Raw genomic sequence first — 18,401 nt, 5'->3', positions numbered from 1 at the left:
AAATGCTGAATAGGGTGACATGACTTAGTTGTGGATGTTATGAGAGTTCATTGTAATTGCAAAAAATTGAAACTCTAGCATAGGTATAAAATGAGCTATCTCAGAAGCAGTAAGAGGGATCTCACTAGGATCAAAGAAGAAAAGCCAAGAGTGGAGGGCATCATTTGGACCCAAAGATTCTTGCACATTGAACCTCCTGGACCCAGTGACAGAAAACTGTGACACTGGAGACATGGCAGAAGAGCAGCAGTAGGCGAATCGAGAGGCAGAGCAGGACACAGAGCAGTGGACTTCCCAGCCCACAGAACAAAAGCTGAGTGACCTTGGGATGAAGGCCTGCTTGCAAAGTGAGGTGCCTTCAGATACTTAATTGGGGGAGCTAAGCTTGCTGACCCATGGAACTAGAGTTGAGTGCCATCAGGCTGAGGCTTAGGGTGGAGTGGTGTGTCTTGTGGGCATTTGTTAGCCACCCTAAAAGAACTTTGTAACATCGTCCTATTTGGAACAACTGTGCCCTGAAATGTTCACTTCCCTAACAAACCCCATAACTGGGAATATCGTGTCTAGGAGGTCTCTGTGTCTAGGAGTTCTGTCTAGGAGTTCTCCTTTTTTTAAATGAGAGCAAACTTAGAGCTAGAAAATTTGATGGAAATCTTTTTATGTTCACTTCAATGTCAAATGAGACCGCTCAGCTGTTAAACACCAATGATTTATCTTTTATATCTGAAGTATCTATCATTTCAGTTAATTATTGATGTTCATTTTACACAAAAAAACTTATAAAAACAGAAATTAATGTTGTTCTCAACATGTACTTATCTTTTTAATTTCAGAAATTGGAAAACGGGTTTGTTTTTACTTCAATGGAAAGTTACCTAGTCCAATTAGGCTGCATTGTAAATTCTGCTAATTCAAATTTCACTTCTTTATCTGTAAGAGTACCCATCTATCAGTCTATACAAGCAGTCATCTAGCCAGTCAGCCAGTCAGCCAGTGAGCACTCACATTTATTGATCACCTGCTATTTATTAGGCACATTTTAGGTTCTGGAGGTATACATGTAAACAAAACATCACTTACAGAAAAAACCTCTATGACTAATGGGTGGATAATTGCTTAAACATTTATATGCTAAAGATTTTATGTACAGACATGCATGTATTATAATACACGCTATATTTGAGGCTTCATGGCGATACACTGCTTTTGATGTTTTCTAAAACTCTGAAGAGTTCATCTTCACTAGTTATGATTATGACTTCACTCAATACCTCATTAGAATTCATACTGAAAGTAAAATATTAATGTGCACTGTGATGATATAGAAGACTTATTTTAGGTACCCCTCACCACTTTCTCTTTGCATATATCATTTCCTCTTTCTATAATTTTCCTTGGCTATTTTGCAAATGCTTATTCATTATTCATCGCCTTTCAGGTGTCATTGTATCTTTGAGATCTCTCCTGAGCATCTCACAACAGAACTCATCTCCCTTTTCTCTACCCTATTGCATGGTGGGGTGCTGTAGGATAAGCACTGGACTGCAAGGTCAGTAGTTCAAACCCACCAGCCACTTCCTGGAAACTCTACATAGGGGTGGTGTGAGTCAGAACTGACTCAGTAATACTTAACAACAATACTGCTGCACTTAGTAAATATTTTTATTATTACATTGATAACATTATTTACTAACGTGACTTTCACTATACTGTGTGGCACTGTAGGATATGCACTGATTTGCTAACCATACAGTTAGTGGTTCAAACCCACCAGCAGCTTGTCAGAAAACCTAGTAGAGTGGCTAAGAGTCAGAAATTATTTCATGGCAGTTAACAACCACAACAACAAGCTTCTTGAGGATAAGAACATTTGTTTCTTCATTTTTGCGTTCCTAGGGAGTCCTGGTGTGGTGCTGTGGGGTAATGTGCTGGACTACAAGGTCAGTTTGAACTCAAGGTCAGTAGTTCAAGCTCACCAGTCATTCCTCAGAAACCTTATACAGGGTTGCTATGAGTCATAACCTACTCAATGGTACTTAACAACCAACAACAACAACAATGTAACTACTAGGAGCCCTGGTGTGGCGCTGTAGGATAAGCACTGGACTGATAGCCCAAGGTCAACAGTTCAAATTCACTAGTTGCTCTTGAAAACCCTTATAAATATGCTATGAGTTGGAACCAACTCAACGGCACACAATAATAACAAGAGTAACTACTAGAATACCTGGCACATAACACTTGTTGATCTGAACTAAAGAACAATTCCCTCTATTAAAACTTGTGTAATGTCACAGGATTGTGTTTACATTTACTTGTTTCATGTCTGAGTCCCTTCTAGATCTAAACCCTGGAGAATGGGGCCATAGCATATCCATCATTATACCCCAGGTGCATTGCAATGACTAGGAAAAGTAGGTGTCCTAGAACAACTAGATGGTGCCAGGCCGCCATGACCAACTGCTCTGATAGGGATCACAGTAGAAGGTCCTGGTAGACCAGGAGAAATATGGAACAAAACTCAAGATTATCAAAAAACACCAGGATTACCAGTCAGAAAGGAGCTCTGATAGCATAGTGGTTATGAGTTGGGCTGCTAACCTCAAGGTCATCAGTTTGAAACTACCAGCTGTTCCGTGGGAGAAAGATGAGGCTTTCTGTTCCCGTCAAGATTTACAGCCTCAGAAACCCTGTACAGTATCTCTATGAGTTGGAACCAACTCCATGGCACACCACCACCACTGGTCAGAAAGAGACTTGAGGAACTATGGCCCCTGACCACCTTTCATGTCTGGTAGCCCAATTTTCATCCAAGCAGTAGTATCCTGATTGTAGTTAGTAGAACGGTTTCTTAATTTAGTCAATGATGTGTGTAATTTTGAGATAACATGGAGGTACATACAAATGCTTAATAAAACAGCACTGAATGAACAGAAGAGTTGTATATTCTCTAACTCTTGCAAAATACTATGCACTCAAAATCTTTATAAAAACTACTGTTTGAGAACTGTGGTGAGTTAGATTTAAAACCTCTTTTCAAATTGTAAGGAAATTTAACATCTATTAAATATAACATTACTTAATAATGATAGGGCATACTGGTGTGGTGCTGTGGGATAAAGCACTGGACCAGAAGGTTGGTTTTAAGCACAGGTTGGTGGTTCAAACTCACCCACCAGTCACTCCTTGGGAACCCTGAACAGGGTTGCTATGAGTTGGAACCGACTCGCTGGCACTTGCAACAACAACAACAACAACAACAAGCAAGGATAGCAGCAAATGACTCATTATGGAATCTTGAAAAAAGTTATTTAAACAATAACAATTTAATAAATGGTAATTTAGCACTAGTGAGTTTGAAAATGTAAAATGAAGACTGCAATTTTGTGTAGTTCCTTCCTCTTTAAAATCTTGTAAGAGTGACTCATAAACCGATAGGTCATAAAAACAGCATAACTTTCTGCAAAAGCAATTTTCTAATTTGTATGTTTACAAAGACTTATTGATTTGGAAAAGTTACTATCATATATATTGACTCAATGTTGTAAAAAATGTGAAAATGGTGATAGATTATATTTCTTTACAGATAGTTACTGTACTTCATAATATTTTTTCTAAGGCATTTCAAAAACTAACACCACAAAGTTATTGCATCAGAATTTTAAATACATAAGGTCAAATTTAATTTCTTCAACATTTTTTCAGATGAAGAAACTAGTATTTATAAGTTATGGGACTTTAAGAAGGTTATGGGCAAGATAGGACAATTTCGAATAATACTGCAAAATCAGATGTAATCCAATACTTTTTCCTCTACTTCAGTACAACTTTCTGAGGTTTTGTACAACAAAAATATTTTATATTTTCCTGCCTTTAACAGTTTGTATCTATATTTTCATGTGAAATGAATTTCAATGATAATTTGGACACACTTGCAATAAATTGTATATGAAAACTAATTTGTAATGACTAGGGGGAAAACCCATATAGTAAGACAATACACGGGCATATCCAAAAACTAGTCCCATTTAAAAATTAGATGGTGATGCACATTTAAATAATAAAACCTAGCCAGTTTAGCATCAGGATATTAGAAGATTAATACAGATTTTAAATATCAATGGCTTCATATAAGCTACAAAAATGTGAAATATTAATCATATCTCTAAGAAGGAAACCTGGAAAGAAATTAGATAAGTATCAGTTTCAGGAATCCATTGAATTCAGAAAAGAGAACAAGCTAATCTGAAAACAGAGTCAAGAATGATATTGAGGATTGCGTCCAAATTACTTTAACCTGATATTCCAAGCTTTGAGGGGAAATAAATTTTGGTTTTCCTAAAGTGAATTGACCTTTGACCTTCAGAATACAAAACACGCACATTAAAAACAAAAAGAAAACAAAACAAAAAACCTTTAGAAACAAATGAAACAGAAAACCAGAACCATGGCTCAAAAGCATCAAGAAACTTACCTGTTTCCATTTTCCCATCTTGTGCTGCAGGTCCGTCAGGAATCACACTTTTCACCTGCAGAAACTCGTCAGGCTCATCTCCGCCAATAATGGTAAATCCAAAACCCATGTTGCTCTTTTTTAGCGTGGTGCTGAGGAATGTTCCCTTCAACTGGGATGCATCCCGGGTGAAGAGTGGTTTTTCTACATTGGCCAATATAAGTTAAAAAAGAAAAAGCACATTTAAGGCAAGTTCTCACACAAGAGAAAGCCAGCCACCAAGCAGCAGTCCCAGGGATAAATGTAGGGTTTTACACAATACATGAAAGCAGGCGGCGAACTGCGTCAGGAGCAAATACTATTAGTGTTTTCTATCAATGCAGCGTGTACCAACCTTCCAGGGAAAGGAGAATAACTAGCTTGGTTTGGAGAGACACTTTTGTCAAGTCATGGCTTCTAATTAATAAATTAGCCCTGCTTGTTCTTAAAAAGAGGAACCCTGGTGGCACAGTGGATAAGGTTCAGCTCTTAAGTGAAAGGTCAGCAGTTTAAGCCCACCTGCTGCTCCATGGGAGAAAGATGCGGCAGTCAACTTCCTATACAATGCCACTCTTGGAAATCCAATGGGGCAGCTGTCCTCTGTTCTATGGGGTTTGCTGTGAGTTGGAATCAACTCAGTGGCAGCAAGTTTGGTTTTGGTTGGTACTTAAAAAAAAGTTGTATCAGTAGGTGATCAAAACTTTCAGCTAATGTGGGCAAGGAGTCCTAATCATCCAGAAACATCTGGATATGTTCGTCTCATTGTGTGTTAGATTCCAAGTAATAGGTATGTGTCATCAACTAATCCTAAAGACTGAAATGGACTTTCCTTATTTAAAATGTAATAGGAGCACAGCATTTAAATGTGTGCAGATAGAAGACAACAGGGAAGTAGTGGAATACTATCATATATTCAAATGTCAAGATTATTTGGAAGGAATACCTGGATTTGGGACTGAGTTAACTTTTGCTAACACTGCTAGAGGGTGAGATGCTATAAGGATAAATAGATAAATTGATTTCTACTGTGAGCAAAAAGCAAGCCTTCTATTTCTAGAATATAATTATGAATGTAAAGGTAAAACATTTTGTAACAAACAATACGTTGACACATTTAAATCGTCTACCTAAATAATCTGAATAGAAGTTGAACCCACTCATGGGTTTGCCTACCAATTTGTTATACGTATGTTTTTCTGGCCATGATCATATAGGTTGAAGCAAACTAAATGCTTCAAAAAGAACATATTTCAGATGCTATTTTTTTTTGTGGTGGTTACATTTTGGGTGGTTATGATTTGACATGCATAGTGATGGAGTTTTACTTTATCTGTCTATTTCCATTTTGATATACCTTTATTAACAAATAGACAGAGAGTTTCTTTAAAATATACAGTGAGAATGCATATAATCTTTTCACCTAACGTTTGGAATTGGAGAATAGTTCATCACCAGACCTTTACATTCATTTTAATTGTGCCATAGTGCATGGTGTGAAAATCATTAGCAGGCAAGTCTCCAAAAAGCCTTTCTCCTGTTTTCACTTAAGAGTGAGCACAAAGAGGTGAAAACTAGGTGCAGCAACTCATCCCACTACGTGGCTCAAAGTTAAAGTTAGGTCCAGCAAACAACCCTGGGACCTACCGAATGGCCAGGGTCTCCCGGCGTGATGGCGCCGATAGTAAGACAAGTCATCCACGCTGCGCGACCTCTCCCAGGCCACGCCAGGGCAGGCGGATTTGAGCCTAGGTAATGTCGATGAGGAGCTGTCTACTGTCACAAAGGAGAACAAGCCTCATTCTTGTGCTTGATCTTTTGAGAACAAACTTATTGAGTCTCTATGAATCTCTGCAGTTTACAGTACTACCGTCAAAACCCGTTAATCTCCACTTGGCAACATGCTATGAATTCCTATAACTATTGTTTGAGGCTTTAACTTAATCCTGGTTGTTAAATGCATTAGTTTAGAAACAGAGAAAACACCCAGACAAAGCTAACAGAGAGGTGTGGGGAAAGCAAACCAATTATTTGACTTGGTCCAAACTAAAGACATTTCAGTAGAGCAGACAGTTTGACAAACACATTTTCCCTTTAAAGCATCGCATATGGATGTGGTATACGATACCTCGGAAACCTGGGGCCTGCAGGGGCTTTGTTCCAAGTTCTGTGTGGGGCATGTTATGTTGCTGTAGCTTCCGTTTTGCTTCCAGGACAGGGTTTTCAAACTGTGTTCTTCTGTTTATGTGGCTAAAAAATAAAATTTCAAATTAGGGTCACAGTGGGACAGAGTCATTTAAAAGAACATATGTATGATTCTACAGAGAGCTGGCCATTAACAGACACCTTATCTGATTATAGTCAAGTGCCTCCCCCAGCATAAGCCAGGTCTCTGCTGGGTCTGGACTTGATGCAACACACGTTTCTGTGACCAGAGCACAGTTTGCAGTTCTCAGTGGCTCTGTCATATGTCATTGCATTTAAATTATGTATGACTCTGCTAAAAGAAGTAGAATGGACATTTACTTTCTTGTCCACTGTGTTCGTTTGAGAAGCATTTGATGAACTAAAATAAGAGTCAACAAATGAAATTTGTACTGAATGGTATTGAAGGAAAACTAGCATTTGAACTTTGCAGAGTCCCTATATCAAACACAGTAAGTGTAAGGTAAATGTACTGATATAGTGTAGCCTTAAGAGAACATATGAACTTTTTGAATCAGACAGACCTGGAAGGGCTGGGATCCAGGATGGAAGATTCACAAGGATATTTACAGAAGTCATAGAATGCTTATTGATACTCAAGGTGAGTAAGGGGGGAATATAAACACTAATAGTGACATGGCAAACTCACAGAGATCAGACACAGAAGTGGCTTATGGCCTGAGGTATAAGGAAACCATTAACTCTTGTATAACATGATGTTTGAAATTAAGAGAGGAGACAAATAGCCCTTTTTAGTCCCAGCCTTCTATATTGATCTTTCTCTAACACACAAGTGCCTCACAATAGGGCTGATGTATATATGATTTTGTTTTTTGTATAAAGAGTAACATGATTATGGTATGAAAACATGTACTATATGTGGTGCTGTGGATTAATGCGCAGGACTGCAAAGTCAGTTTGAACTAAAAGGTCGGTGGTTCAAACTCACCAGCTCTTCTTGGAAACCCTATATAGGGTTGCTATGGGTCAGAACTGACTTGACGACACTTATCAACAACAATACAGTTTCTCCAATGAAGCCTCATAACAACCTGGTTTTGAATTCTATTTATTCTCATTTTAAATTGATGAGATTGTCAACACAAAAAAGTTGAATGATACAGCCCAGGAACAGAGGACACTAGGACCATCTAGGGAGAAGAGCACGAGTGGAATGTGGGACCCTATCTAGAGAAGCAGCGACACCAGAGATGGAGGCGGAGATGAGGACATGGAGAGAGTGAGCAGCTGAGGACTCAAGACTCATAGAAAGAGAAAGAATGAGTGCTGGCGGCCATGAGACAGGCTTGTAGAATGTTCCCTTTGTTTGTTTAAGTTATTATATATGCATCCTCCCCCCCAAAAAAACCAACAAAAACAAAACACAAAAATTAGAGGGAATGGAAGCAAATAATGTTGACTGATGATGCACGGAGGAGATTGTAATCATGGCAATGAAATGCTGAGTGTAAAACCAATGTTCTCCTATGTAAACTATCACTCATTCACAATAAAAACTTTAAAATAAAGTTGGGGAAAAAAAAGTTAAATTACATGCCTAGTATGTGGGAAAGCTGAGATTTGTACCCATCTCTTAAAATGCATCTGCTATCTACACGGCTTCTCTTTTCAATCTATGTTTTAAATTTGGTAAGCACATATATATGTAATATGTATGCACAAGTACACAAATACACACCCTGGACAAGCCATTCATTATGTGTTCTAAAAGTATAAACATCAGAAAAAGAAAGGAGATAGAAGAATTGCCATCTCAAGAGCCAATTTCCTATTTTTAGAAATCAAGTAAGTCCTGACTAGACAGAAGCACACTGAAATGACCACCTCATTGAAGAATCTCCTCACAGGAGGAGAGGAAGATTACCGTCTGCAGTGTAGGCTCTGCAGTCATTCGGTCCTGGGTTCAAATTCCTGTTCTACCATTTGACACACTGTGAGACTTTGGATAAGGAGGCTTGGTGGCACTGTGGTGAAGCACTTGGTTGCTAGCTGAAAGGTCAGCAGTTGGAATCCTCCAGTTCCTCCTCCACGGGAGAAATATGTGACAGTCTGTTTCCATTAAGATTTATAGCCTTGGAAATCTAATGGGACAATTCTACCTGTCCTATTGGGAATTAAACTGGGCAGAAAGAGATTTGGTTTGGTTACCGTGGGCACGTTATTACTTACGCCTCAGTATCTTTATCTGTGTGGCACTGTGGGATAATAACGCAGTCGACCACAAGGTTGATTTAAATCACAAGGTCGGTGGTTCAAACTCACTAGCCACTCCTTGGAAACCCTATACAGGTCACTATGACTCGACAGCACTTAACAACAACAACAACAATCTTTATCTGTGATATAGAAATAATATTCCTTCTTCCCAGAGTTGTAGTAAGGTTAAAATGAAATAATGAATGTTAGCACACATTTTCCAATACAAGCATGTTCAACAACAGTAGCAACTTTATCTTGATTACATCATCATCATCTTATGAATCCATAAGAAAACCTTTATTTGGAGGCCTTAGAGTCTGGTACTGCTTAGAGTAGGGGGATACTTGCTCATGGATACTTGTTCAATAATGTTCATGGGCAATGAAACTCATTTGGATGAGGTTTAAGGCAAATCTGTTTCATGTAAAATATTTTTCATTGTAAGTAATATGCTGCAATAATGTTCTGTGTACCAAAGAAGTCACCATCAGCTGTGATGTGTAGTAAGTTATGGAATGTGAGCGTTCAAGGCTTCCTCACTATACAGACACTCTGACTGTGCTCTGCTTCTACTTTGGAAGGGCCAGACTTTAAAGCTTCTCTACCTTTCCTTCCATTTTCATGTCATTTCTATGTGAAAATCTTTTGCGATTACCCTGCTGCTAAAATAAATATTATTCCTGACTTTGCCCTTATGTATCTGGTAGTGTCACCACATGGTATTTTTTGTTTCAGATATACTCTGGAGCTGCTCCAAAGGGCCATACCCCATCACAACTGTTATCACTGAATGTGAGATTCAGTAAATCAAAGGTATGGTGCTGAAAGCAAGTGTTCTGGAATATACATCCTTTGCAATGTAGTCTATAATTTGTCATGATCCGCACAGTCAAAAGCCTTTGCATAACCAATAAAGCACAGAAAAATATCTTTCTGGTATTCTCTGCTTTCAGCCAAGACCATCTGACATCAGCAATGATATCTCGCATTCTGCCTGACTCCAACTTGAACCTTTGACAGTTCCCTGTCAATGTACTGTTGCAGCTAATTTTGAATTATCTTTAGCAAAATTTTACTTGCATGTGCTATTAATGATATTCTCCAATGATTTAGACATTCCACTGGCTCACCTCTCTTTGGAATGGGCAAAAATATGGATCTTTTCCAATCAGTTGGCTAGGTAGCTGTCTTCCAAAATTCTTAGAAGAGTGAGTGCCTCCAGTGCTGCGTCAGTTTGTTAAAAGATTTCAATTTGTATTCCAATAATTCAAGGAACCTTGTTCTTGCCAATGCCTTCAGTGCACCTTGGACTTCTTCCTTCAATATCATTGCTTCTGGATCACATGCTACTTCTTAAAACGGTTGAATATTGGCGATTTCTTTTTGGTACAGTACTCTGTGTATTCCTAGTGGCAGCAGCATCTTTTTTTCAAAGCTTTTATTGTGAATTGAGTGATAGTTTACATGGGAGAACATTGGTTTTGAACTCAACAAATCGTATTTTGTTTCATTGAAACAATTACAATCCCCTCCATGTACCACTGGTTAACAGTATTTGCTTCTACTCCCTCTTTTAAAAATATAATCATTTAAACAATCTAAGGGCACATTTTTCAAGTCAGCCTCCTGTCTGTCGGCACACAGCCTTTCTCTTTCCATGAGTCTAGAGTGCTCAACTGCTCTCTCTCTCCATACCATCACCACCTCTTCCTCCATCTCTGGTGTCTCTGCTTCTCTAGTTAGGACCCCACACTCAGCTCACGCTCTTCCTTCTTGCTGGTCCTAGGGTTCTTTGTTCCTGGAATGTAAGATTAAATACTATCCCTGTTTGCTATATATCTTCTACCTTTACATTTGTGACCATTGCAATTAGTCATGATAACAATTACTATTGAATCAAAAGAATCTTATCCCCATCTCCTTTCACCAAACCCATCTAGACAAGATGAAACTATTCAGTGGAGATTCTCCCCTCCCTTGCCCCCCTTCCCCACCACCACCTTACTGTGATACTAAACTCACTCTTGAAAACTTATAAGTCAGCCACTTTGTGCCTTTATTACCCTCCACCCCCATTTTAAGCAGTCAATGTCTCAGTTGCCTGTTCCTATAAACCCTATGTACTGAGGGGATAGGCTTGACTGATCCTTGATGTGAAGATTCCTTCCCTCTCAGTTGGCATTTTGAGCAACTACATCCATAAGCAGAGGTCAAATTCATCAAATTATAGCAATTTACACTTGTTTCCTGTATCAAACTTCTTTATCTTCCTTTAGTTGAGTTCTGATCATCAAGCCATCAAAACTAGGTCAAATGGGTACTATCTGCACATTTCGATGTTCTTGTCAGATGGATGCTTCACTCTCAGCTCTAGCTCCCAGTGGCTAGGTCAGTCAGTACCCATGGGTTTAGGAGTTTCCAAGTCTCCCCAAACTTCAGATTAACCAGTCCTTCCTCTTCTCTTTCTCATCTCAAGGTTGACAGGCGTCTATTGAACACTCATCTTTTTATGCTTTCTGCATCATTCAGCATTTTGCCCATTGTTGTTGTTGTTGCTGTTAAGTACCATCGAGTCTGTTCCAGCTCAGAGTGACCCTGTATAGGGTCACCTTGAAGCAGTTGGAAAGCTTGAACTGCCAACTTTGTGTTTCAAACCAACCTTGCAGCCCAGCACATTAACTGTAGAATCCTTTAATTTTCCAAGTCGAGGCTTGACTCTGTTCTTCAGTTATTTTAGTATAAGCAATTTGGGTTTCTAACTCCAGGTCTTTGCATATTTCAGTATAATACTTGACCTTGTCTTCTCATGCTGCCCTTTAAATTTTTCTGTTCATTTCTTTTTATCTCCTCATTTCTTCCATTTGCTTTAGCATGTCCACGTGGGAAAGCAAGTTTCAGAGTCTCTTCTGATACCCACTTCAGTCTTTTCCTTCTTGTCTTCTTAACCTTTTGATTTCTTCCTGTATAATGTTCTTGATGTCATCCCATAACTCTTCTGGTCTTGTGTCATTAGTGTCTAATTCATCAAATCTCTTGTTGATATTTCTAAATTCAGGTGGGATATGTTCAAAGTCATATTTTGGCTCTTGTGTACTTGTTTTAATTTTCTTCCATTTCAGCCTGAACTTGCATATAAGCAATTGATAGGCTGTTCCATACTCAGCTACTGGCCTTATTTTGATTGATGATGTGGAACTATTCCACTATCTCTTCCCACAGATGTAGGCAATTTGATTTCTGTATATTTCAGCTGATGAGGTCAATGTGTAAAGTCATCTTTTATGTTGTTTATAAAAGGTATTTGAAATGAATACATCATTGATATTGCAAAATGCTATCATGCAACCTCCAGCATCATTTCTATCACCAAGTCCACTGTTTCCAACCACTGATCCTACCTCTTTGTTTCCAACCTTTGCATTCCAGTGCCCCATGATTATCAGTATATCCTGACTGCATGTTTGATCAATTTCAGAATAAAGAAGGTGGTAGAATTCTTCAATTCCATTCTGACTGGCTTTAGTGGTTGGTGCATAAATGTCAATAGCGGTATCGAGTGGTGTTCCTAGTAGGTGTATGGACGTTATCCTACCATAGACAGCATTGTACTTCAAGATAGATCTTGAAATGTTGTTTTTGATGATGAATACAATGCCATTCCTCTTCAAGCTATCATCCCCATATGATTGTCAGATTCAACATGGCCAATACCGGTCCATTTCAGTTCACTAATACCCAGGATATTAATCTTTATGTGTTCCATTTCATTCTTGACAACTTCCAATTTTTCTAGATTTACACTTTGTAGATGACATGTTCTGATTATTAATGGATGTTTTTTAGCTGTTTTTCCTCATTTTGAGATATGCCTCACCAGTAAATGAAGGTCCTGAATGCTTCATACTATCGTGTCATCACGGGTAATTTTATTTTGAGGAGGCAGCTCTTCCTCAGTCATATTTTGAGCACCTTTCAATCTGAGGGACTAAATTTCCAGCATTAATTCTGACAATATTATGGTACTATTCATATTGTTTCAATATTCAATATTCTGCGGCTGACAGTGTTCCACTGCTATTCATAAGGCTTTCATTGACTAAACATTCAGATATAGTTCATTGCTCTAATTCCTAGTTCATTTTAGTGTGGAAGGTCAGCTGAAATCTTTCCACTATAGGTGACCCTGGTGGTGGTGGTGGTGGTGGTGGTAATGTGCCGTGGAGTTGGTTCTGACTCATAGCGACCCTGTACAGGGTTTCTGAGGCTGTAAATCTTTACGGGAGCAGAAAGCCTCATTTGTCTCCTGTGGAATGGCTAGTAGTTTCAAACTGCTGACCTTGAGGTCCGCAGCCCGACTTGTAACCACTAGATACTTGAGCTCTTTATGAGTGACCCTACTGGTATTTAAAAATACTAGTGGCATTGCTTTCAGCAACATAGCAACATGGAAGCCACCACAGTATCACAAATTGATATATGAGTGGTGGATTCTTCATGTAGTACAACCATTATCACTATCCTTTTAAAAATTATTCTATCACTATTAACATCAACTTCATGATTCCCAAACAGTAACTGTCCTGCTCATCCTTCTGAAACACTAATAAACTTTGGTCTGTATATATTTGTCTATTTCAAGTAATTGAGGTAATATAATATCTATCCTTTTGTGACCGGCTTATTTCACTCAATAAATTGTTTCCAAATTGCATTCATGTTGTGACATGTATCCAGAATTATGTCTAACTGAGGTACTTCAAAGCAACAACATAAATAAATGAGGAAAAAAGGATAAAGTTAGATGGAAGTTCAATTTGTAAAGTTGATAATAAAAGGCACTAGTTGTTTACTCATATAGATTACAAATTACCTTTGAGCTTTTAAGCAGATAATTCAAAAAGAAAGAAAAACTAGCTATACTGTTTAGAATATTTATAGGAAAAATAAAGCTATCTGTGCAGAAGGACATAGTATTCCTGCTACTAAAAATTAGGAGACATTTCTCCTTGGGTCTTGAATAAGGTTTCTGTGATATAGTATACACCTTTGTATATATTTTCATGTTGCATGGTCTATAGAAGTCTTCTAATGCTGCATCTTAATGATTCATTTCCATGTTCATTTCCATCCCTAGATGTGCACTCTTTTTGAAACAGGGTCATAGTATTACTTATATTTGCATACTCAGAATCTAACATAGTGAAAAATATTAATAATTTTGTTAAATACTTAAACTATGAGTGTGTGTTTTTTTTTTAAACCTTTTGATTGTGCATTGAGTAAAGATTTACAGAGAAGATTACCAGCTTTGCATTTAACAAATCATATACTTTGCTTCATCTCAGTGATTGTAATGATGTAACAACAGTTTTCCCACTTCCTCCCTGTGGTTCTTATTTCCATTTAGTCCCCTTCCCATCCCTTCTCAACTTTGTCCTTAGATGGATGTTGCCTTTTCGATCATAAATGGCTGACCATTCCATGATGAGCATACCTAACTAGTGTTGTTCCCCTCTCTATACCTATTTACTTCTTGGCTGAGAATTGGGTGAGTTATCTTCCAGACCTAAAAGGTGACTGAGGGCCATACTTGGGTTCTTCCAATCTCTTTTTGACTAGTAAGCCTGGTCCTTTAAAAATACGTTTTAGTTTTGTTCCACATTTTCACCCACTCTTTCCAGGACCTTCAAATGAGATCCCTTTCAGAGCAGTTGCTAATTATAGCTGGGTACTATCCAGTACATCTGTTCTTGAAGTCATAGTGTCTACCTGCTCCATTGGTCCATTAGACTAGTTGATTCCAAATGTCTTCAAATTTTTATCACTCTTTTTTGGGGTTGGATAGTGTACGTTGTTGATGGTACATGACAAGACTGGGCTCTCTAAGCCCCTCCCCTTCTCCGGGGGTCTGGATGGAAACTGTGAGGATGGGTGAGTCTCAGTGTGTAGGGGATTAGAGTTGGGGTAAGGACATATCTGAGATATATTTCTTTTGCATATAAAGTCAGTGATCAGTTTTTCTATCTCTTTAAATAATGATGTAAGAATCTGGATTGGGAGAGCATTATATCTATAGAATGCTTTGTAATGTACTGGCATTTTCACATTAAATCTTCCTATCCATAAGCATGGCATAGTCTTCCATTTTTCTGTCTCTTTTACTTTCTTGTAGTAGTATTTTGCAATTTTCTTTGTATAGGGCTTTTGTTTCTCTGCTTATATTTATTCTTTAAGTATTTCATCTTTTTGGTGGTTTTTGTAAATGGTACTGTTTTCTGGATTTCCTTTTCAGAGCTGTGTTTATTAGTGTAAAGGAATCCACTTGATTTTTGTATGTTGTTCCTACAGCTTGCCACTTTACTGAAACTTCCAATGAGTTCTGATAATTTTCTTGCTGAATCTTTCGGATTTCATATCACCTACAAAAATTATTTGCCAATTTGAATGCCTTTAAATTCTCTTTCTTGCCTTATACCTCTGGCTATGACTTCCAGTACCATGTTGCTTAGGAATGATGATAAAGGACATCCTTGTCTGGTTCCTGCTCACAAAGGGAATACTATCAGTTTCCCTCCATTGAGAGTAATGTTGGCTGTTGAATTTGTATGTTATTGTTTTTTTTTAAGTGTTGTTGAGTTAGTTCTGACTCATAAAAACCCTGATAGGGTTTCTAAGGAGTAGCTGGTCAGTTTGAACTGCCAGCCTTGTGGTTCAAACCAACCCTGCAGTTGAGTGCTTATCTTACAGCATCAAACCAGGAATTTCCCTGATATTCCTATTTTGTTGAGTGTTTGAATAGATGCTGGATTTTGTCAAATGCCTTTTCTGCATCAATTGATATGGTAATGTGGTTCTTTTCTTTTGTTTTATTTATGCAGCAGATTATGTTGATTGCTTTTCTAATATTGAACCATCCTTGCATCCCTGGTATGAATTGCACTTAGTGATGATGTATTATTCTTTTGATATGCTGTTGAAGTCTAGTGGTTATGATTTTATTGATGATTGTTTTATCTATGTTCATGAGGAGTATTGGTCTACAATTTTCTTTTTTAGTGCTGTCTTTGCCTGGATTTTGGGTGAGGGCTATACTTACTTCATAAAATGTATTTGAGAGTGTTCCATCCTTTTCTATGGAATAGGTTGAGTAGAATTGTTGTCAGTTATTCTCTAAATGTTTGGTAGAATTCACCAGTAAAGTCATCTGGGCCTGGACTTTTTTTGGGAAAATTTTAAATTACCTGATTAAGTTCTTCTCTTATAGGTCTGTTCAAATTTTCTACTTCATTCTGTGCGTGGATACATTGTGTATTTCTAAGAATTTGTCCAGTTCTACATTTTCAAATTTGTTGGAATACAATTCTTCAATGCATTTTGCTACTATCTGAAATCTCTGGTTCCCTATTTTCAGTCTTGTGAATTTTAACCTCTTTTGTAGATAACTTTTTGTTTTTCCTAAGCTGCTCTGAGGATTTTCTTTGTCTTTGATTCTGGAATGTTTGATTTTGATTCATGTGATTATCTTTTGGGGTCTATCCTGTTTGGGGTTTGTTCAGCTTCTTGAATCTCTTTATCTTCTTATCTTTTATGTGCTTGGGAAGTTTTCTTCAAACAGCTCTTCGACTAGCTTTTCTGTGCTTTCTACTGCCTTTCCCTGTTTTGGAATTCTGATAACCCATAAGTTACTCGTCTTCATTATGTCTCATATGAATTTTAGCTTTATTCAGATTTTTCATTCTTTTTTCTGATTGTTCTTCCAATTTACTAACATTGAGATATGTATCTTCAAGCTCACTAATTCAGGCTTTCATTGATTCAAATCTACTCCTTTGCCCTTTTATTGTATTGTCCATTTCTGAAATCTTAGTATTAATTTTCTAGATGGATGCCTGCTGCAGGTTTTGTCTTCTCTCCAACCCTTTACCTATTTTATTTCTTTGTTTTCCTCAACCTTTCTGTCAATTATTTGGAGGTATCTAAATATTCTTTTGATTTTTTTTTTTTTTTCAGATAGTTCCAATGTCTTTTTTCCCTCAAAAATATATTCTAGCTCTGCCTCTTGGTCACTGTCTTTTGTCTTCCTGTGAAAAAGACATTGCATGTTGCTTCTGAGATATCTTGGTTGTGTTGTCTTTTTTTAATTATGATTTTTTGTTGGTGTATTCTTAGACACTCACCAATGGCCTCCTGTTGGGTGTGAAGCAAGAAGAGAAAACATACACACAAGAGAGAAGAAAAAACAAACAAGCAAGCAAGTAGCAAAATAGGAAAATAGTAAAAGAAAAAAGAAGTCAACAGCTAGAAAAAGAATACAAAAATCAAAAAGAAAAGAGGAAGAGAAAAAAAGAATATTTAAACCACGAAAGAGAAAAGTGAGAGAAAGTTAAAAAAAAAAAAAAAGAAAGAAAAGAAGAAGAACTAAACACAATTAGGGAGAAGGATGAGTATAAGGAAAAAGAGATCAGAGTGTAGTAAAAAAAAAATCAAGAGAAAAACAGAAAGAGCAACAATTAGGAAAGAGAAGCAGAAAATAAGAACAAATGAAATGTAGATAGAAAGGATACAAAGCAAGGGTAGGTAAAGAGAGGAAGAATGGGAAGAAAGTATAAACAAACAAAACAATGAAAGAAAAAATCCAAGTTAGGTGCCAGACCCAGAGAGGAGAAATTTTTTTGGTCTCCTGTCAACTGAGGACCTCAGATAGGAAGTGAGCAAACGATGCAATATTGGTGTTCTGTCCCATGTTCTGGTCACCCAATCCATGAGGTAGTTTAATGAGACCCTAAAGCAACTGGTAGTAGAGAAACGGCTGCAAGCATACATTGACAGAGAACTTCCAGAGGTTCCAGCCGGATTCAGAAGAGGCCGTGGAATAAGGGATATCATTGCTGATGTCTGATGGATCTTGGCTGAAAGCAGAGAATATCAGAAAGATGTTTGTTGTTGTTGTTGTTGTTGTTGTTTTGATGTGCCATGGAGTCAGTTCTGACTCATAGCGACCCTATTCAGGGTTTCTGAGGCTATAAATCTTTACGGGAGCAGAAAGCCTCATCTTTCTCTTGCGGAACAGCTGGTGGTTTCGAACTGCTGACCTTGTGGCTTGCAGCCTGATTCGTAACCATTTACTATGCAAAGGATTTTGATTGTGTGGGTCATGACAAGCTTTGGACAATATTGTGAAGTATGAGTATTCTGGAACACTTAATTGTGATCATGAGGAATCTGTACATGGTCTAAGAGGCAGTCATTTGAACAGAACTTGGGAATACTGAATGGTTTAAAATTAAGAAAGGTGCGCTTCAGGTTTGTATTCTTTCACCATATTTATTCAAGCTGTATGATGAGCAAATCATCTGAGAAGCTGGGTTATATGAAGAAAAAACATGGCATCAGGATTGGAGGAATACTCATTAACAACCTGCAATATGCAGATGATACAACCTGCTTGCTGAAAGTGAAGAGGACTTAAAACATTTACTGATGAAGA

The 18,401-nt window shown here is 37.7% G+C and overlaps 1 protein-coding gene across 1 annotated transcript in view; it reads right to left on the bottom strand.

The window, feature by feature from the left end:
* MAGI2 (membrane associated guanylate kinase, WW and PDZ domain containing 2) overlaps positions 1–18,401 on the bottom strand; it is a 1,931,490-nt gene that overhangs the window by 412,282 nt on the left and 1,500,807 nt on the right. The window contains exons 8-9 of the mRNA XM_006834399.1: positions 6,618–6,739; positions 4,475–4,657 (exon numbers count right to left, since the gene is read on the bottom strand). Coding sequence (XP_006834462.1) covers positions 4,475–4,657; positions 6,618–6,739 — 305 coding nt within the window. The remainder of the gene's footprint in view (positions 1–4,474; positions 4,658–6,617; positions 6,740–18,401) is intronic.

Source organism: Chrysochloris asiatica, unplaced genomic scaffold, assembly GCF_000296735.1.
Source record: "Chrysochloris asiatica unplaced genomic scaffold, ChrAsi1.0 scaffold00010, whole genome shotgun sequence".
Taxonomy (NCBI): Eukaryota; Metazoa; Chordata; class Mammalia; order Afrosoricida; family Chrysochloridae; genus Chrysochloris; species Chrysochloris asiatica.
Note: the sequence above shows the minus strand (reverse complement) of the source record. Positions and strands in the feature narration are given on the sequence as shown.